This window comes from Quercus lobata, chromosome 8, assembly GCF_001633185.2.
Source record: "Quercus lobata isolate SW786 chromosome 8, ValleyOak3.0 Primary Assembly, whole genome shotgun sequence".
In the NCBI taxonomy this organism is placed as follows: Eukaryota; Viridiplantae; Streptophyta; class Magnoliopsida; order Fagales; family Fagaceae; genus Quercus; species Quercus lobata.
In genome coordinates, this window is record NC_044911.1 from 14,954,296 (window position 1) to 14,976,973 (window position 22,678).

General features: G+C 36.5%; 1 protein-coding gene and 1 long non-coding RNA gene across 6 annotated transcripts; one reads left to right on the forward strand and one right to left on the reverse strand.

Moving 5' to 3' along the window:
* Nucleotides 1–9,055: 9,055 nt before the first annotated feature.
* On the reverse strand, nt 9,056–16,515 carry LOC115955660 (G-type lectin S-receptor-like serine/threonine-protein kinase At4g27290). Of its 3 annotated transcripts, none has more exons than XM_031073887.1 (7): nt 15,104–16,515; nt 14,805–14,909; nt 10,609–10,766; nt 10,299–10,509; nt 9,727–9,964; nt 9,499–9,649; nt 9,059–9,420 (listed from the first exon to the last, which is right to left on the reverse strand). In XM_031073887.1, exons 1-7 carry the CDS (start codon nt 16,386–16,388, stop codon nt 9,127–9,129), a joined length of 2,442 nt encoding a protein of 813 aa, XP_030929747.1. In that variant the 5' UTR covers nt 16,389–16,515; the 3' UTR covers nt 9,059–9,126. The 3 variants fall into 3 exon arrangements, with proteins under 3 accessions (XP_030929748.1, XP_030929747.1, XP_030929746.1); XM_031073886.1 differs by having other exon boundaries at nt 14,805–14,915; XM_031073888.1 differs by lacking the exons at nt 10,299–10,509; nt 10,609–10,766 and having other exon boundaries at nt 9,056–9,420; nt 14,805–14,915.
* Nucleotides 16,516–16,548: 33 nt separating this feature from the next.
* Nucleotides 16,549–17,933, forward strand: LOC115955662. Of its 3 annotated transcripts, none has more exons than XR_004084163.1 (3): nt 16,549–17,369; nt 17,512–17,569; nt 17,658–17,933. It is a non-coding gene; the product is annotated as an uncharacterized LOC115955662 (long non-coding RNA). The 3 variants fall into 3 exon arrangements; XR_004084165.1 differs by having other exon boundaries at nt 16,549–17,335; XR_004084164.1 differs by having other exon boundaries at nt 16,549–16,885; nt 16,994–17,569.
* The last annotated feature ends 4,745 nt before the right edge of the window (nt 17,934–22,678 follow it).

Consider the following 22,678-nt stretch of genomic DNA (forward strand, 5'->3'; position numbering starts at 1 on the left):
TTGTTTACCGCTTGGAGGGCAGCTGAGATGTTTTATGCTGAGGGCTTCGGTTTCCTCTTCGATAACACATCGCGTGTTATCTTTGTGTTTGCATCTTCCTTCCCTTTTATCTTTGCCTTTTATTATCTGTTGTGGGTTGTGATTTTAATTTGGCTTAGATAGTTTATCCAATTCCATATTATAGCTTATGTTCATCTTCCACACACTAGTTGTTTGACATAAAGTTTGAATTGGTTAATTTGTAAATTGGGGGTCTAAACGTTCAAGGGTGTTTATACACATAATTGAACTTTCACATGACATAAGAACGATTGTAAATTACAAATGCAACCTTAAAAGGCTACAGTAGGAAACGAAAACCAATTGAAAATTTATTATCATGGAAAAGATATCGATCGAAAAAAAATATCAACTTTTAAAATTTAAGCATATCGAAACTTCGTTGTCTTTGAGGAGCCTTTGACGTGCCCTAAACCCTAATATAGTTTTATTGACACAAACTAACTTTGACATGTTGTCATTAGTTTCCTAACATTTCTTTGAACCCTATGAATTTGATAATGTAATCTCAAAAACAACATAAAGCAATAAGCAAACAACAAATTTTATCTTGATTGCTTGCTTACAAGCCAATAAATGACTTGTTGGTTTTAGATAACTATTTCAAGGTGAGAAATTTTCGAATGAGAACTTGAAGTCTCATTAGAACTAATTTTTTTCTTTATTAAGAAACTGGTTAAATAGATTATAAGTAGCCTCAAACTTTTTTGTAATTGAAGATGCCATTTTAAGCCTTTGAAAGTTCAAATATATGTAGAAACACCCTTAAACGTTTAGACCCCCAATTTACAAATTAACCAATTCAAGCTTTATGTCAAACAACTAGTGTGCGAAAAATGAACATAAGCTAAAATATAGAATTGGAAAAACAATCTAAGCCAAATTAAAATCACAACCCACAGCAGATAATAAAAGGCAAAGATAAAAGGGAAGGAAGATGCAAACACAAAGACAACACGCGATGTGTTATCGAAGAGGAAACCGAAGCCCTCGGCATAAAACCTCTCCGCCGCCCTCTAAGCGGTAAACAATCCACTAGAAAATGTAGTTGGGATACATGGACAGCAATAGACCCTCCAAGCCTAATCTACCCAGTGCACCTAAGCCCTCCAAGCTTCTTACTCCAACGAGGTTGCGCCGAACCTTTTTCTTTTCTAGCTTCCCGAATTCCGCTACTAAACCGTAGCATCAACCAATGTAAATTGGTTCCTTCCTAACTGCTTCTCAAAACACCAAACAGCCCTCTCACAGTGATGAATATAGTGAGAACAAGGTTTTTGTAAAATGCCTCTCAAGGGTATGACAATGGAGAGGAAGAGAGTTGAGGAATTTGAAGAGACTCTAATGTATAGATTGTAGGTGAATCAATCTCGTTTTTCTCTAGGGTTTCTCTCTCAAAATTCTCTCTGGAAGCTCTCTTTCATTTGTGGTTATAAGGGGTATTTATACTGGAGTGAGAGAGGAATGTGAAACGTTAGGTTTTTACAAAACAGGGGTGGCTTGCGACTTGGCCTCGCGACTTGACTAAGTCACGTGTGCTGCATCTGGCGGCTTGCAGCCGCAAGCCACCCGCGAGATCAAGCCGCGAGTCTTTGTTTTCTTGTACACTCTTGAGCAATCAACACTCTATCTCACTCACTACCCTTACAATAAACTCACCTAAATACAGGGTTACTAATTGCTGAAATACAAGCAAATTTGGCACGGAATAAAGCCAATAAGATGGTTGATTAAATTCAACCTTACAATCTCCCCCTTTGGCTATTCCGTGGCAAAGCCCTAAAACAGACTCTAGACTTAACATGTGAGTTGGGAACAACTGAACAAAACTCACTCACACCTAACTCTAGAAGCTGTGAAGCACTTGAATCATAAGAACATGAAATTCCTGAAAACACAACAATACACCATGATCATTGTATGCAGAAAAGTATGAAATGCATATGAAACAGGCTTAAAGTGATCAAGCAAGGATGAAGTGAAGTTTCAAATCATGGCTTGATCAACCAAGTAATCACCACAAGGTCATGATCACAGTGTTCATTCACGCTTGGAATGAACACTAGAACATACAAGTTAACAAGAACAAAGCAAGTTACTTGTACGCCTAACACTCAGCCAATGCAAATACACTAAGCATATGCATCTAGGAACAATTCCTACAAGGGCACAAGAGTGACAGTACTTAAAACAGAATGCAAGACATTTAGATAGAAGTACTGATTTAAACAAAGCATAAAAGGCTGCATAAAGCATGGTACAAACCAAAAAGCCTACAAACATGCATAAAACATAACCCTAAAAGCTTACATAAGCAACATGGGTACAAAACACAATATATACTGAATAACATCAACATTATATATAAAAGAGTAAACTAAGTTCAAGTTATGAGTTGGAGACAGAAATACACCAAAACCACAGTGTATCAAACCCCCAAAAAAAAAAAAAAAACCAAATATCCAAAAAAAATAACCACAGATAGATAATGTCTGATTTTGACTGCTCCCCCTCAACATATTACTCCCCCTTAAGAGCTGCTTTTTTGCTTCTCATCAACAAAAATCTCCCCCTTTTTGACCGGAATGGCCAAAGGGTCACTGTCCATGCTGGGTGGTGAAGCTGTCAAGTTTTGCAGACAAAATATCAATTTGGTCCTGCATGGCTCTCATTCTCTCAGAGTGCTCGGTCTGGACCCCTCTGATTCCATCAAGTCGTCCAGAATGACTTGAAATGCATCTGGAGGTGTATCTGAAGAAGTTGATGCTCTAGTCCTTTTGCCACTCCTCCGGGGTGTTGAGGTTGATGCATGCCCTGCTACCTCTGCCTCAGTCTCCATTGGGGCACCCTCTCCTTCATCACCTTCATCTTCTTCACCTGGAAGCCAAACACTTATCCTTTTGAAAGTTAGCTTGTTAATTGCAGAAGGTGTGGACATGGGACTGATGTCTCGAGGAATTAGAACACCCTTCTTTCTAAAGATCCTCATGAGCAGACTAGGGAAGATCAGTTTTGGTCTAGAAGTGGTTCTAGTCTCATCCACAATAGTGTCATATATGTGGGAACTGATGTCAATGAAAGTCTTTTCTTTGAGGTCCATCAAAAAAATTGCTCTTGCACTGTTGATTGTAGTCAGCTTCCTTATGGGATATAGGTTGAACATCATGATTATAGTGAGGCATCTCATGTCCACTGGAAAAGTTGTGGTATTCAGACACTTCCCTTCTCTCTGTCCACCAATCCTCTGTTGAACAGTTTCAATAGACAGAATCCTATCTTTGTAATTTGCAAACTCCTGATCTTCTAATCCTTCAAGACCTAGCACATCATCAATGTCATGTGCATCCAAAGTGAACTCTTTACCTCTAACCCAGTAGCTTAGATCATCCTCCCTTATCACAGCATTTGAATAAAACTCCCTAATCAGGGGTTCACACACAACTGGGAGATCACTCAGAAGCTTTTCCCATCCTCTCCCTTCAAAACAGCTGGGGATAGAAGTGCCTCTCAAATCCTCTAAATCCACAAACCTTTCTTGAATAATTCCTGCCTTTAAGAAGAAGTCTTTGTATCTCTTAAAGTGGGAAACAGACCTGAACAGGTTAGGGTCCATTTTCATTCTTTTATCTGCTTTCTTTGTAGGTGTTTTCTTCTTTGGAGATGAAGGAGCCATCTGTGAACAATCAGAAGAGGCCACAACAACATAGTACAATGCATGTGTAGAACAAATCAGTACTTTGTTAGTTAACAAGGACAAAAAGGCAACCACACAGATTAACTTAAAACAATTAAATCTCATGCTACTTAAATCAACCACACAGATGAACAAGTCTAAAAGTGGATACACAAGAACAACTAGTATAATGAAGGGGAGAATTAAAGCAATAGAGATTGAAAATATCCAAAAGACAAATATATGTCAATGAGACATGCAAATTGATGAGTATGACATGACTCATATACAGCATAGTAAAACTCACAAATGCACACAATAGATGCACACAATAGAACAAAAGACAGATGCACACAATAGATGGACATGCACACATTCAGCATAGTAAAACTCACAGCCAAAACAGGAACATTTTGAATCAACACATCAACAAAAGATCAGACAAGATGAGAAACCAACAAATAACAAACCCTAGCTAAGCACTTGATGAAGAACAAAACTAACAACTAAATAAAGATCAAACTAAATCAATAGCTTCCATAGGCTAAGCATGGACAAAGAGTAACAGCTGAAACAAAAACCCATCTTAAAAACATAAACAAATGCAAATAATCCAGAGGGGAAAACACAAAATCAAGTAAAATAGAGTTCAAGAAAGAAAACTCATACCTGTTACTTGAAGATTTTGAGCTGAAAGGAAGCAAAAATGGAGTTTGAAAATGGGTGCACGGAGTGTTTGGGAAGGAGACAGTTGAGAGAGAAGATGAATAGTCACAAAAGTTCGAGGAAAAATTGAAAAAGATTTAAAAACTACCCCTATTTTTGCCAAACACGCGTTTTTTACGACTGAGGTGAGTCGCCAACAAGTCACCAGGTCAAGCCACCAAAACACTCAAAGGCAAACTTTTGAAAAAATTTTCTAAGTGTTTTTCATGACTGGAAGGTCTACCCGCGAGAGAGTCGCGAGTTGAGCCGCGAAAATCTCTGAGTAACCCTCGCGACTGGACCTTCCATTCGCGAACAAGTCACCAAAATTGACCCACGAATTCACGACTGAGGCTTGCGGCTTGACTGACCCGCGACTGAGTCGCCAAAACAGGGCAAAAATGAACTTCTGAAATTTTCAGATTTTAAGATCAAAATACTTTCCAAAAACACCTAAAACACTCAAAAATCTTTTTGTGCTTGAATCAACAAAGATTGAGCATGTGAAAACACATTTCATCAAGTACAATCACACAAATGAATATGACATTTATTGAACATAGACTTGTGTGTTGTGTGTGGATATCAACAATGAGATAGTCCTTAGTCTAATGTGAAGCTTCAATGATCAATTCAACCAAGGCATACACAATTAGTACTAGATCATGTGATCCATCTCAATTATAGAAATATGCATATATGACCTCCCACAAAACTTGATAGCATATCTTGGAGCTTTACATTTGACTCCATTTTCAATCATAACAAATGATCTTTTTGATCCTTTTCGAGACAATCACCTCTCATTGTGAGAGTGATATTTGATATTTCACTTTAACGAATTAGCCTTTGGCTTTTTGAATAAACATTCACTTTAATTTTAGGTCGCTTACCCTTTTTCCTAGTCGAATACTAGAATGTGCGACAGGCTTTTGCAACTCAATATCTCTTTTCATTTGGAGATTTACATTTGGTGAGCTCTTTTTAGCAAAAACAAAAATAAAGTGTGGGAAGATATATAAACATAAGTCTATGCATGTCTCAAGATCATCATAACCATTCACTCATCATTCATGACAAGTTTGAAGATCTATTTACAACAATCACATAGATTTCAAGATTTCTCCCACTGTGATAAGAGTGCAAAGAAACAAGCTATGCTCGAAAATGCACAAAACCATTAGCACAAAGGTACAAGGCAAAACAAGTTTTGAGACAAAACTCAACTATGTCAATCAAACTTTTTGATTTTCTAATTTTTATGTGATTTTTGGATTTTTGACATAAAAGAAAAAGATAGATCAAAAACAAAAAGAAAACCAAAAGTATGCACAAATAGACAAACAAACAACCATCAACATAAACAACAAGCAAACAATCAAACATCGTCACAAAGCATAGGAAGTATTAATGCATGGACATGTTGTAATGCTTATGCATGAGTATCCTTTTTCACCCACACGTCACTTGCGTTTGGGGTGATTTCCTTATAGGATTGGGTATGGGAGTTAGGGCTTTCAAACCTTCGTGAGAAGCTTTCCAAGCAGTTGGTGAATGCATCAATCATCTTCATCACGTTCATCATTCCGAGATCACCATTTTGATCTCTCGATGGTTCACCTGCCCAATTTCTTCTATCATTTCTAGGTCCTCGGGACCTTTGAGGAGTTGCACTATTCTTTGCTTTCAGCTTTTGACAATTTGGTCGAGTATGCCCTTGAAGTCCGCAATGATGACACACATAATTTGATCTAGGACCTCTTTGTGGTCGTGGACGAGACTTGGCTCGGGATTTAGACCTGCCCACAGATTGATTACGTGGATTCAACAACCGTTCGTTCCCCACATTTCTCTTATCCTCTATCTTGGGCTTCTCAGCAATAGAACCAACATCAGCTGATTCTTTAGCCTTTATAAACTTCACTGCTTTAGTGACATTTTCAGATGAGCTACTTCCTCCGGTATATCCCAATCCGGATTTGTCTGAAGAGCTCTTTTGAGATGATATAACATCATCTAGCTTCTTGGTGGTGACCCTCTCTACTTTAGCATTCGCTTGCACAACCTCTTGTTCAAGAAATCTCACTTTTGTGTAAGCTTCTGACAGCTCACCATTCAGTGTTTCTATCTCACATTTAGCCTCCCTATATCAGATTAGAAGACTCTTATAGTCCTCCTCTGCCTTCTTCATTTTTCTCACAGCTACCTTGGCCACCCTTGTGTACTCACCCGACTTCTCTATGAGTGAGTTATAATTCTCTTGAAGATTGGCTGTGCTTTCATCTTCTTCAGCAACTCCCAGTGATTCTTCATCACTATGTTCTCCAAGGTCTCGTACAAGCAGATTCAACTTGTCTGAAGATTCAACATGGGTCATAGTCATAAAAGCTGAATAGTTTCCCTCTCCATCACAGCTTTCTTCAGATTCTGAGTCGGATGAATCTGAGTCACTCAATGTCGTGGCATACACTTTGCCTTTCGATTTCAAATAATTCGGACATTCTTTCTTAAAGTGTCCATGCCCGTTACATTCAAAACAAGTGACACCTTGTGTAGATTGGGATTCTTTTCCATCTTTCTTTTTGAATTCCCTTTTCTCCCTTCCTGAACTTTGGAATTTTCATTTATCACCAAATTTGCCATTATTTTTGAATTTCAAGAATTTTCTGAAATTTTTTACAAGGTATGCAACATCTTTGTCAACCACATCTTCTCCTGATGAGTCATGGTCTTCCACCTTCTCATTAATGGTCTTAAGAGCAAGAGATTTACTCTTCTGTTGATTGGGCAGCGACATCTCATAAGTCTGAAGAGAACCAACCAGCTCCTGGACTTTGATGTCATCAAGGTCCTTGCTTTCTTCAATCGCTGTCACTTTAGCACGAAAACTTTCCGGCAATGATCGAAGGATCTTCCTTACAATTTTAGAATCCTTCGTTTTCTCTCCCAAATTGAACTTGCTTACAATCACCTCATTCAGCTTGCTATAGAAAGAGTCAAAGGACTCATCCTCACTCATTTTTAACTCCTCAAACCGAGTGGTTAGCATCTGCAGTTTGGTGTCTTTTAGTTTCTTCATGCCTTCGTAAGTGGTCTCCAATATCTCCCATGCTTCTTTAGCAATAGTAATGTGACAGATCTTGTGAAATTCATCTGGAGACACACCACAGAAAATAACATTAAGTGCTTTATTGTTAGCATTAGATGTAGTGAGTGCTGCCTTATCCCATGTGGATTTGGCTTTCTCAGGCCTGGTCCAACCTATCTCAACAGCATCCCAAATAGATTCATCAATGGAACACAGAAAAGCTCTCATGCGAACCTTCCAAAAAGCATAATTACTACCATCAAAATATGGAGGTGCATTTAGGGATTGAGACTGATCCATCTCAATGGGGAGTCAAGGATCACACAATGGTAATGAAACCACTAGAAGTGTACCCACTCTGATACCAATTGAAAGTTCAAATATGTGTATAAACACTCTTGAACATTTAGACCCCCAATTTACAAATTAACCAATTCAAGTTTTATGTCAAACAACTAGTGTGCGAAAAATGAACATAAGCTAAAATATAGAATTGGAAAAACAATCTAAGCCAAATTAAAATCACAACCACAGCAGATAATAAAAGGCAAAGATAAAAGGGAAGGAAGATGCAAACACAAAGACAACACGCGATGTGTTATTGAAGAGGAAACCGAAGCCCTCGGCGTAAAACCTCTCCGCCGCCCTCCAAGCGGTAAACAATCCACTAGAAAATGTAGTTGGGATACATGGACAGCAATAGACCCTCCAAGCCTAATCTACCCAGTGCACCTAAGCCCTCCAAGCTTCTTGCTCCAAAGAGGTTGCGCCGAACTTTTTTCTTTTCTAGCTTCCCGGATTCCGCTACTAGACCGTAGCATCAACCAATGTAAATTGGTTCCTTCCTAACTGCTTCCCAGAACACCAAACAGCCCTCTCACAGTGATGAATATGGTGAGAACAAGGTTTTGGTAAAATGCCTCTCAAGGGTATGACAATGGAGAGGAAGAGAGTTGAGGAATTTGAAGAGACTCTAATGTATAGATTGTAGGTGAATCAATCTCATTTTTCTCTAGGGTTTATCTCTCAAAATTCTCTCTGGAAGCTCTCTTTCATTTGTGGGTATAAAGGGTATTTATACTGGAGTGAGAGAGGAATGTGAAATGTCAAGTTTTACAAAACAGGGGTGGCTTGCGACTTGGCCTCGCGACTTGAGTAAGTCGCGAGACCCAGTCGCGAGATAACCGTATGGCCAGTTATACTGTTTTGTCCTATAGTACTCTAGCTAGCATGACTGTTCACCTTCTGGCACGCTTGGCACGTGTGATGCATCTGGCAGCTTGCAGCCGCTAGCCACTCGCGAGATCAAGCCGCGAGTCTTTGTTTTCTTACACACTCTTGAGCAATCAACACTCTATCTCACTCACTACCCTTACAATAAACCCATCTAAATACAGGGTTACTAAATGCTGAAATATAAGCAAATTTGGCACGGAATAAAGCCAATAAGATGGTTGATTAAATTCAACCTTACAGCCTTTAACGTTCAAATAAGACTGATGTTACAAACTTAGGAAATAAAACTATATTTAACTTACAAAATGTACAATAGAAATATCAATTATTAGATATGCAATAATAAAATTCATATGACATTTGGCTATCGAGCCTCTAACAGTGTAACAGTAATTTCATTGGTTGAGGATGATTGGTTCTTTCTCGATGAAGATGATTTTTTTCCTACAAAAGAAGCAGGCTCTTTAGGTTCAGGTAATGAACTCTCACCATGCAACATCATAACCACAGATGACATGTTAGGCCGATCCTCAGGATGTTGTTGCAAACATAAGAAACTAATCCGCAGGCAACGTACAATCTCCAATAAGATGCAAGAGTCCTTTAAGCAAGTATCAATAAGTTCTAAAGGCTTGCCTTCTTTCCATAATTTCCATGCCTAAAACATTTATAAATTTCCTATCATTATTCATATCATTATCTATGAAATGGAGAGTTAACTGTTTTGATAACTCACATTTCCAACAAGGTTTTGACCATGGCTTGGATGGAAAGATCCTCGATTTTTCTTTCCACTTAATATCTCCAACAACAATATTCCAAAGCTAAATACATCAGATTTTACTGAATATAGACCATCAATGGCATATTCAGGTGCCATATAACCACTGCAGAACATCATTAAGAATGAAACACTTTAATTAGGAAGAAAAAGTTGATAATAGAGCATGTTAAGAATACTTACTAGGTTCCAGCTACTCTATTTGTATTTCCTTCGGTCTGATCTCCACCAAAGATTTTTGCCATTCCGAAGTCAGAAATTTTTGGAATCATATTACTATCAAGTAAAATGTTACTTGCTTTGAGATCTCTGTGTATGATCCTCAGTCTAGAATCTTCATGAAGATAGAGAAGCCCCCGTGCAATCCCACAAATAATGTTGAAGCGCATAGACCAACCCAAAACTCCAGCTCTTGTTTGATCTGGCAAGTTTGTCATTCATGTTTATACTAAGTCCAACTTAAACAATAAAACAAGAAATTGGAATTTATTTAAGTAAGAATAAAAAATAAACAAATTTTTCCTCCAAACTGGGTTAGGAAAATGTCATCCACGTGCATTAATTTGCATAATTCATTAAATAATTTGAACAAGATATATGATAGTTTAGTAGATTATGTGACAAAAAGTACACAAGGATAGATTTTAAAGTTGCCATGTAGTAGATATTCTCTAAATTAGTTTGGAGAAACTTTGTGCTAAAAAACAATAAATGAAATTTGGCAAAGAATTATTAAGTTTTTGAGAAGTTCAAACCAAAAATGAAGGAGTCTAAGCTTCTGTTGGGCATGTATTCATAGATTAGGATTGTCTCATGTCCTTCGATGCAATAGCCTAAAAGCCTAACAAGATTACGGTGCTGCAATTTGGCAATCAACGTAACTTCATTTTTAAACTCATTCAATCCTTGTACAGAACTTTGTGAAAGCCTTTTCACAGCAATTTCCTGTCCATCTGTAAGTGTACCCTGGAAATTCTCATTTATTAGTATATTTTATTGATATTGAATATGATGAGAGCTACGTTTTCTATGGTCTGGTCTTTATAAATCATCTTGTGAGTTTACCTTGTATACGTGTCCAAAACCCCCTTCACCGAGCTTGTTATTGATTGAAAAGTTGTTAGTGGCAGTGGCTATGGTAGCTAGGCTGAAGAATGGGACCTCTAAGTCTTCCCTTTGGCCTTCAATGTTCTGGTCTATCATAACATTGTTCTCCATTTTATCTGATAAGAGCAAGATGGTCTATACGTTATATAAAAGAAACTAAAATATGACAACTATTAAATTCGGTTTAGTCCTATGAGAAATTATTATATAGCAAAATTATTATTTAGTTTCAAATTAAATCAATTATATGATCCAAAATTTCAATATTGTGTTCCAACAAACAACAAGTCGCCAAGCCTTGTTGCAGAATGCTAAAAATGATAAAAGCACGAGACACACGATATACTAATAATGTGGAAAAACGATGGAGAATTCACAAAAAGGGTAAAGCACTACAAGAATAACTTCTACTATGGATAATCTATTCTAACTAAGAAAATGAATTACCAGTGGAGTTTTACAATTTGTTATACTTATACTGTATAGTTTTAGGAGATAACTCACTCTTATGACCACAACTAGTTTGGAACTTTTAACTTATTCTTCTATGGATCCCTTCATAAATGACACATCTGCATGAACAAACTAGAAACTTTGGCACACTCTAAGGCAAGGTTATCTATTCCGTACCGTACCGGCCAGTACGGCCGGAATATACCGTATCGGCCAGCAATCCGGTACGCTCGACCCCCCTGTTTCGTACCGGAAAAAATACCGGCCATACCGGCCAATTTCGGGCAATACCGGCCAGTACCGGGAGTACCGGCCGGTACAGAAAAAGGTTTTTTTTTTTTTTTTTTTAATTAAGTTTTGTAATTTTTGAATTTTTGTTAGGACAGAATGGTAACTTATTTGCATTAATTTATTAGTATTATTTGTTTTCTTAGTATGCAATGGTAACTTTTAAGCTTTCTATTTTATTTTTTTTTTTATTTTTTTCCCTTTTAATTGATACTAAAGTCTAAAACCATGAATAATTAGTTCTGAATTGAGGAAATGTTTTATGGTAAAATTTTATATTTATTATAATATATATATACACAGACACATACATACATACATACATACATACATATATATATATATATATTTATTTATTTATAAATATAAAAAATAGCGATAAACCTAAAACGGTACACCGGTATTGACCGGTATCCGAATTATATCGTACCGGTGGCCAAACCGGTACGGCCTCCGGTACGGTATTGACATCCTTGCTCTAAGGTGCTTCCTTAAAGATTTGATCTAAAGTGAACTAATTGGAAGAGAGACTCTTGAGATTTCAAATTTTGGATCACAAGCTTTTTATAGAACTAAAGGATTTTCTCATGAAAGCTCATGGGATGAAAGACATGAGTTTTCTCTCTAACGGTGTGTTTAGTTGGGTGAAAACAGAGAGAATATAAAATGGGGGAGAAAAAATATGAGAAAAAAATGGGGTTTTCGTTTGTTTGGTTAGGGTGAAAAATTGAAGAGATTTTGGTGGAGGTATTTTCTCCTAGGGACCACTAGAATCTTTTCTCCCAAATTTGGGGTGATTTTAGGAGAGAAAATGGAGAGGAGAGTGCTAGATGAGAAAATACTATATCTGCCCTCTCTCCATTGTGGTTGTGTGCTTAACGTTGTTCTTATTCATGTTCCTCTTTTTCTTTTTCTTTTAAAGTGCTTTTCTCTTTTAATCAAATTGTGGATTTCCCCTTTTCTTTTTTGAATCGACGATGGTTATTTTTTTCTTTTTACCAAATGGTGGTTTTCACCTCTAATCATTCATATATATATATATATATATATATTGGAAAATTTAGACATCGGTTGATAGAATTAACAAGTTTTAAATCCAAGTTGTTAATTATATTATTAATGAACCTTGTTCAAATAAACAAACATCAATAGTAAGTCAAAATCATGCACAACAGAATAGTAAATATGACAAGATAGGATGACCCAAGACAACCAATGAAACAAACTAGTTTCACAATAAAAAATTTGGGGGGAAACCTTTCCAAGAAGCAATTCACTATAATAAAGCGAAGTTTTAAGATCTAGTACAAAACCTTTGTTCCTAGACTCTACAAACCAGTAGATGAACTTATAGTAGAAACTTTTTATCGCTTCAGAACCTTTGAACTCTAGAATATATGAACACTCCACCCATAATCACCATTGGAATCTCCAACTGACTTCAAGAACCTCTTGAAGGTTTTCTTCATAGTAGCAAGTATGTGGTGGTTGCTATGACTTCAGCTTCTTCACAAATGGAATCTTCAGATCTACTTTGAAACTCTTTGGTTTGGTGAAATAGAGAAAACTTGGTTACAAAAACCTAGCCACATAATCAAAGTGTTTCTCTCTCTCTCTAAAAAGCCTTCTAATAGATGGCTTATTTTTAATATTTTAATTGATAATAAGTAAATTTTTTTTAATGATTATAAAGAAATTATTTCTTATATTACGTACTAGGGGTATGGGAGAAAATGTATGCACACTACACTTTTTGTCCTCTCATTTTTCTTCTCAACAAAATAAATGAGTTTTCCATCGCATCACTTTTCCATCCCAAAACCAAACAACATGAGAGAAAATTAAAATATCTTCTATCCTCCAACTTTTCCATCCCCTCCTCATTTTCTATCCCTTAATCAAACGAAACCTAAAAGTGCTGATGACTTCCTGCTTCACTAAAAGTGCTTACTTTTTGCCACTCTAACATCAGACTCATTTTAATAAGTGTTTACATGTAGGGTTAAAATTCTAATCTTAATAGGATTCAGATTATGTTTTTGTGATTCTCCCTCAAGTGAGCCTCAAGCTAAAGTTAGGCAAGGCCTTGCTTGAGCAAGCTTTAATGAACCACATGAGCTTGTATGTATTTACCTGCTTGAGCTGGCCTTGTTTACTACTTAAGTGAGTACATAAATTAACCCCCTTTTTTCCCATCAAATAAATTACATAAAAAAAAATTTACCTAACACCCATATTCTTCTTGTTAAATATTAGCAATGATGTGTACACCATGTTGAATATGTTAGAGTAGATACGAAAAAGGAAACATAGAATAGTAATATGAGAATACAAGAGTTACGTGGTTCAGCTTTGTCAACCTATGTCTATGGAGGAAATCCTTAAGGGTTATATCTTTATTGTATGTAAGAGTGTAGTACAAAACTTGTGTTATAATGAACCATGACATTAGTATATAAAGGAGAATCAAATCTAAACTACCAGTAAGTAGGAGACTTGTCTTGCACACAAAGTAGATGGGTTGGTCGTATTATATTGGGCTAATATGTCTAATATATCTTTAACATTGTATATCCTTTAAACTTCTCTTTTAAATTAGAATAAACCACAATTGTACATGCCTCATTACATTAACGAAAGTAAGCTCCCTTCCAATGTTTTACTTTTCATACTATTGATGTCTATGGGCTTTAGGCCCTCCTTATTTATTTGTATAGCACACATACTTGTACTACACACTCTGTCTCTTATATAAAGACACTCCTGTACTTGAGAAATACAATACACTCATTTAGTATTTCTAACACACACAATTAGTTAATTTTAACAATAAATTTATATTCTTTGCCTTGAATATGCTTGTTTTATGCTCTCGAATCAAATAAGCTTACTGAATGTAACTTGGTCCTTCGAGGATAGAATGAGAGTTATGCAAAATTTTAATGGAATAAACACACTTGCTATAAGTACTACAAGTATTTCAAGTTTGCTCACAATCGTGGTCTAGTGACATTGTTTAATTAACTTGCGTAATTCTTTCAATTAGCTTATGCAAATTTTCTTCCTTAAGCATGATTTTATATTAAGATCAAATGGCTATGTATCACAACCGAATGTAACTTGGTCCTTCAAGGATAGAATGAGAGCTATGCAAAATTTTCATGGAATAAACACACTTGCTATAAGTACTACAAGTATTTCAAGTTTGCTCACAATTGTGGTCTAGTGACATTATTTAATTGACTTGCGTAATTCTTTCAATTAGCTTATGCAAATTTTCTTCCTTAAGCATGATTTTATATTAAGATCAAATGGCTATATATCACAACTTTTGTTGTTCAACATGTTACTAGCTGCTCTGTACGATTAAGATCTTTCGATATCTTTTCCGAAGTAAGAGAAAGTAATATTACCTCTCAAGCTTGTCATTTTGCAAAGGCAGTAAAGAATCCAGAGCACCCCAAAAACAGAGGCAATGGCAACCACAACTATTACTGTCACCTTCATCTTCTGCTTGCCTTTAACTACGTCATGGTTGAATTAGCAATAAAACAGATGGAAACAAAGATCTTAGTTTGGATTGCACATCAAAATACGAATAAGTTATACTACAGGGGATTTGATGGCACATCGATCAATATACGAATGGTTGGATTAGCAACAGAAAAGCAAAAATATTTTAGGTACAGCAATGAAGACTATAGGCCCTTACCTTGCTCTGAAGCAGGCATTCGAATATATATATCCTGCCTATTAGCTGCAGTCGGTTTAAAATCGATTAGATCCCCATACCAGATGACGCAGCCACTTCCTCCATCTGGACCATCTTTGATATCTGAGTTTGAGTATGCCATGCAGGAACAGTTGTTCAAACATTTTACTCTGCATTCCTCAAGATTCATACTCTGGTTCACCCAAGAATACGTGGTATCTGGCAATTTGTACCCAACAAATTTAACAAACCCAATTTTTTCTTTATCCTGGCAGCTCAATTGCGTACTGCGTACACATCCCTTAGACCACTCATCCGGAATCCATGTGTTTGCTGACTTAGGCTTGAATCCTTGTATACATTGACAGATAGGTGACTCACTAATGATACAATTTCCATAAACACCACATAAATTATAAGTGTCACATTCGTCTCTTGGAAAATGTAAGTACAGGCTCCATTTTCCATTGTCCCATATGTAGCGTTCATACTGAGTTTGGTTCAAAACTGATCTTGAGATTACAGAATGCTGAATTATGTTGAATATGAAGTATACCTCGTCCTTGTTGGAGAAAAAACTGAAGTTGAAAACTGCGTTGGCCCTTACCTCGGGTACACCACTGAAACCAAGGCCATTCCATGGGCCAGTCCGGAAATACATCTTGGAGCCTTTCTCCATGACGAATTCAGGGTAATTATGAAGTTCAATCCCCCAACTCAGTTCTCCTGGAGAGGGGTCATCTGAACTCTTCCATGCAGTTAGGCGTCTTTCAAGACCAGTCCTTAAGTCCCATCCAAGTTTCATCCCTGGTAGCCACGTATCAGAAGGATAGTCAAAGCTTTGCCACAAATAATTTTCTGGGTTTTCTTCATGCACTTCTCTTAATACTAGATTTCCTGAATCTAAAAGCTGTACCATTGAATTCCCGGCCTCTTTTGTTGAATTTGCCAACCGAACAACAGTTGAATTTTGGTTGAGAAGAACAAGACTACCTGAACTGCTTACCATCAACACGCCAGACGAGTCTGTGATTGGATTGCGCCGGTTTGCTACCCAAACAACCGTTTTAATTGGGATATTGTTGTACCATATTCCCAAGTAACGGTTAGTGGAATCACCTGGACTGAAGAACCCCAGAGCAAAGCCTCCATCTTTAGAAACCAAGGTTGTGGCCTCCCTGTCACTTAGGAATTGGGATCCAGTAATGTTGTCAGTGGCATGTGAGAATACAAAGTAGAAAAGAAAAAAACTGGAACTCAAAAACACAAAAACAGAGATGTCCATTGCTTTCTGTTCTTTGAGCTAGTAGCCAACAAGTTAAAGTGAGACCCATTACGATGAGCAAAGACTACAAAATGGAAAGTCATGCATTGACTCAAGCAAGTCGTCTTTTAAATTTCTACAATTTGTTGTGAACAAGAATTTTGCACATTAGTACCTTTCGGCTTTCGTAGATGTCACGTTTTTGGTAGTTTGTCACTTGGTCTTGATCCCAACTATTTCTGCACTAGGAAGTGACAGAAAGGTTGACAAAGGAATGCAATGGGAGAAATTATTGAGTAGTCCCAGCCAATACAAAAAAACCACATCATTAAATATAGCTGAGATCAGCTTACTTGCCACATCATCTCAACACAACTCCACACTTAACAGCTGTTAGCCCCGCTGCATTAACCCTCCATGCAAATTCAAATTTTAATTTGAAAATTGGGCAATCTGTTATCTCTTTCTGTTCATCATCACCACCATTGCAACGTTGGCAACATTTCTGCACTTGCAAGGTACCAAATTTATTTCCTCTTTTAGTGGCACAGAAAGTGTTTGTTGAAATGCTTCATAGAGATCCCTTTTTTTCCAAACTTCTTATGGCTTTGTGTTCTGATTATTAGGTGTTGTGGGTTCATGTTAGTGTGGTGCTGACAGACTCATTCAGAGTAAGCCTATTCTCCATGCCTATTAGCGTTTTGTATTGGGTGCAAGTTGTAATTATGAGTGTTTATGAGGAAAATTTTAGTTTGGAAGCGTTTTGTGATGGGTGCAAGTTGTAATTATGAGTGGCTAGGAGGAAAATTTTAGTTTGGAAGCAAAAGAGGCATACGGGTAGCTCTGTAATTAGGTGGAAGGCCTTTTATAAAGAAGAAAATTAATTTCTAGCATGGCATAAGGACATCACGACCTGGTTCCTGGGTGCGGAGTTGCTATTGCTCTAGGCCACCTTCCGGCGTATTTTGGTATATCCTATGTCACTATGAAGCCTGCTTATTGGTATTGGCCAAAGTTTAAATTTTTTACTTTGTGTTTCTGTTCTTACAAAGAAACTAGTTCTTATACTAATTTCTAGTTTTTAAAAAAGAAAAGGGAGCTAGTTATCTAACTTATTTTTGTCATCTGTGGCATTAAATTGCAGAATTATGTTCCCTAGCTATAATGCTTAAGTGTGAACCATTGTTTATTATCCAGGAGAAGTAAGCTTGATATTTTATTCTGCTGTGTTATTTATTTTTTGTGTGAGCTGTTGTTAAAGTATCTTAACTTTATGCATTTTTTTTCCAGGTTCAATATCAGTCGGATCAATTTCTAGGCAAAAACAAACACTATGTTTTTGCTGAACGTCAAAAATTGTTGATGGTTGGAGTGGTTCCTTTATCCAAGGGAGCTGTTAGTAGTTGATTAGTATTAGAATTTAGCAAATAAATTCCTAGTTTTTTGGTAGAGATATCTGATTGAGTTATTAGATTATTTTATGCTCAATTATCTTATCATTGTAATTCGGTTGATAATCAATTTTGTAACAAACACTGTTATTTAAACAATGAGATTTGAATAATAAAGCAGGTAGATTAATTCTAGAAATTCTCCTCTTGCTGGCAGGTTTGATGTACACATTATTTTGTGATTGGTCTATGTATATCTTGTTCTCTCGTAATTGATATTATTTTGACTAAATGGCCCTTAAATAAATCACATTTGTGAATTATAAGGTCATATATTTGGATCATTAACAAACAATTTAGAATTTATTATTTTACAATCTATCTAAACAATTTTTTTTCCCTCTTTTATGCAAACTTATTTTACAAGTTATTGGAAAACTGTTCTGGGAGCTCAATAAATCTTTTAACAATAAAATATCATAAATGATCTCATATGAGCAGTTTAGTATGAAACTAATAATTGACCTTAACTCTATCTGTGAAAATAAACTCTCGATACCATTACCAACAACGAAACACATTTTTGCACGACTTTGGATAGGCCTCTTTGATTATCAAGTGTGTTGAAACAATGGCACAACTAAATAGCAATTTTGTTTTACAAATTATTATTATTATTATTATTTTTTACAAATTTAAAGATAATTAAAAAAATATTCCACCAAATGCCTTCAAGAAATTGAATTAGAATTAGGTCCTAATACATTACAAGACTATTTAAACTATCCTTTCGAGTTTAAGCACATAAAATTAATACCTAGCTTTGAATTGGCCCCAACTCAAAATGATTACAAAGAAAACAAATGTAATAGTCACATGACAATATTATGTAGGCTTTGAGTCTCAACTCTCATATAATAATAATTTTTGCTTGTCTTGTGAACTTCTCGGGATTCTTGGTTCTTGAATAGACTATGGACGGTAGCATGATATCTATTCCCTACAAACATTTAAAACATCACATTAGCATTTAAAAATGGAATAAAAATGATGGTATTAAGCCTCACAACAGTCATTCTAATTATTTTGTATCGATTCATAACAGCTAAAAACAAATATCAAGTAGCTCACACAACTCTAGATTTAACTTATACAAGAACGTAGTTGCATGATATTGATATCTTCAAATATTGCAGGTTTTATAAAAATTATCCGGTTTCGCACATACAATGGTTCACACTAAAGCATTATAGCTAGGGACATACTTCTGTAATTTAATGCCACAGAGGACAAAAATAACTAGCTCACTTTTCATTTAGAAAAAAAAAATTAGTAGAAGAACTGGTTTCTTTGCAAGAACAGAAACACAAAGTGAAAATTTAAACTTTGGTCAATACCAAATATACCAAAATATGCCAAGGGTGGCTTAGAGAAAATTTATTTTAGAACCTATTATCATCAAAATGAACCCAAAAATTGGTTGAACAATATGAAACTTTAGTGCACATCAACTCTCTACCTCTCTAAATACTAGTGCTATGTAATGAAAATGATGTACACAAAAAAAAAAAAAAAAAAAAAAAAAAAGGGAACTCTGTACCCTGGCCGTGATATCCTTATGCCATGCTAGAAATTAAATTCCTTCTTTATAAAAGTCTTCCACCTAACTACAGAGCTACCCGTATGCCTCTATTGCTTCCAAACTAAAATTTTCGTATTATCCACTCATAATTACAACTTGCACCCAACATAAACCACTAATAGGCATGGGGAATAGGCTTACTCTGAATGAGTCTGTCAGCACCACAATAACATGAACCCACAACCCCTAATAATCAGAACACAAAGCCATAAAAAAGTTTGGAAAAAAAGGATCTCTATGATGTTAGAATTAATTTGTAATTTTAATAAAGAAATTTCTAGATGATGGCTGTTAGTATTTCAGGTATGTTGGTGTTCTGTGTTCCTAAGGGTCAGTTACTTGTATCTAGAAGTCTAGAAGGCTCTTTCAAGTATAAATAAGTGCTATTGTACTGGTTTATGCAGATCAGAAAAATTTGCCTAGCATTGTGCAGGAGCAGCAGCTCTGCATCACAAAATAAAAAAAGCCTTGTAATCCATTGCTATTTTTTAGTAAAAGTTCCGCATATGCCAACAAATTTTGGTATCAGAGCCAGCCTATTCAGCCTATACAGCACCTGATTTTTCTTTGTTCACCCAGCTTTAAACCTCTCTTTAGTTAATCTCCATGGATGCCAAATCTGGAGATGTCTTGTTTTCTTATTCAACAAACCAGGTTCCTATTTTCAATGGAGAACACTATGACTACTGGAGCTCTCAATTGATGACCATTTTCATTTCCCAAGATCTATGGGATTTGATTGAAGATGGTTTCCAAGACCCACCTGGAACTGGGAATTCTTCCTGGACTGATGAAAATCAAAAGGAGTACAAGGAGAAATTGAAGAAAAATGCTACTGCCTTGAGGATCATTCATCATGGGTAAGCAAGTCTATCTATCCTAGAATCTTTGGTGTTAAAAAGGCAAAAGATGCATGGGAGATTCTGCAAAAGGAGTTTCAAGGCTCAGAAAAAGCCATCTCCGTTAAGCTTCAAAATTTGTGGAGAGACTTTGATAATTTGACAATGAAAGAAACAGAATCTATCAAAGATTTCAATTCAAGAGTTGCTGAGATTGTTAATCAAATCAAGAGCTATGGAGATACTATTCAAGAGCAGAAACTTGTTGAGAAGATACTCCGGAGTTTGCCTCAAAAATTTGATCATGTAGTAGCAGCAATAGAAGAATCCAAAGATCTATCAGTTCTTACCATGTATGAATTGATGGGGTCTCTTGAAGCACATGAAGGAAGGATGAGCAGATTTTCAAGCCAGCCATTGGAGCAAGCATTTCAATCAAAGCTGAATGTTTCTCATAATGAATTTTCCAAAGAAGAACAAGGGAAAAGAGGAGGCAATTACCAAAAGAAGGGTCAGTATGGAAAAGGTCGAGGCAACTTCAAAGAAGGGCAGAACAGAGGACGAGGAAGGAATGGAGAAAAATACCAGCAAAAACCAGGTACCTCTAGTGGTCAATGTTTTATTTGCAAGAAACCTGGTCATGAGTCAAGGGAATGTCGTTTTAGATGCACTAGATGCAAAATTCCTAATCACTCTAAAAGAGATTGCTGGTACCAAGATAAACAAGAGAAAAATGATGCCAATTTTGTAAAAGATAGTCAAGAAAATCAGTTATTTTATTCTTGCTTGAATGCTCTACATGAAACACAAGATACATGGTTTCTGGATAGTGGATGCAGCAGTCATATGACAATGAATTCCAAGTCTTTTGTGGAACTTGATCGGAGCTATACTTCTGTAGTAAAGCTTGGAGATGGGAAGCTAAAGAAAGTTGAAGGAAAAGGAACCATTGCTGTCCATACTGAAGAAGGTAACCAAAAATTTATTCATGATGTTCTTTATGTGCCAAGCTTATCACAAAACCTTCTTAGTGTTGGTCAATTGCTTAGAAAAGGTTATTCTTTATACTTTGATGATGGTGTGTGTACTGTGTATGATAAGAAAAACAAATTGGCAGTGGCAAAGGTGGGAATGTCACAAAATAATGTTTTCCCTCTTAGCATGCCATTACATGAGAAAATTTCTTTGAAAAGTGAGGTTGTTGATGAGTCTCATCTTTGGCATCTAAGATATGGCCATTTGAACTATCAAGGCCTTCAATTGCTGAAGCAAAGAAATATGGTGGTTGGTCTTCCTTCAATTCAGAAAAATGACAACGTTTGTGAAGGTTGTATATATGGCAAGATGCATCGTCTTCCATTTCCAAAGACAGCCTGGAGAGCTCGTGCTCCTTTAGAGCTTGTGCATGCAGACATATGTGGGCCAACTAGAACTCCATCATTGAGCAACAAAAGATATTTTCTTTTGTTTGTTGATGATTATACAAGGATGATGTGGATTTATTTTCTTGATCAAAAGTCAGAAGCATTCTCATTTTTCCTTCAGTTCAAAGCTCTTGTTGAAAGGCAAAGTGGTCATCAAATGAAGATCTTGAGAACTGACCGTGGTGGGGAGTTTATCTATAAGCCATTTATGCAATATTGTAAAGAAAATGGCATTCAAAGGCAGCTCACAGTTCGAAGAACTCCTTAACAAAACGGAGTAGCTGAACGGAAGAATCGAACAATTGAAGAAATGGCTAGAAGCATGCTCAAGGGCAAGGGATTACCCAACATGCTATGGGCAGAAGCTGTCAACACAGCAGCATATATTCTCAATCGCTCTCCAACAAAAGCAGTTAGAAACAAGACTCCATTTGAAGCCTGGCATAAGCGAAAACCTATGGTGAATCAACTTAAAGTCTTTGGCTACATAGCATATGCTCATATTCCCTCACAAGAAAGAGAGAAGTTTGATGAAAAGGGGGAAAAGTATGTCTTCATTGGCTATAGTGATGAGTCTAAGGGATTTCGCCTTTTGAATCCCAAGACAAACAAGTTGGTGATTGCAAGAGATGTTATTTTTGATGAGTTGGCGGCATGGCAATGGGAGGAAAATGTCCAAGAAAGCAAAAACTTGGAAGTTCCTGCTTCTCTTGATTTTCAAGACAAGTCTAATTCGCTTCCAAGCATGAATTCTGAAGAAGCCCCAAGAGCAACATCATCTCCAACTAGATCTTCAAGCACGGTCTTGCCAAATGCAGATACTTATGATTCAGACAGCCCTCCAAGGAAGTTTCGCTCATTGTCAGATATATATCAATCTTGTGAATTTGCATTATTTGCTAGTGAGCCACAAACCTTTGAAGATGCTGCAAAGGAGAATGTGTGGGAAAAAGCCATGGATGAAGAAATTGCTAGCATTGAGAAGAATCAGACATGGGAGCTTGTGGACCTGCCT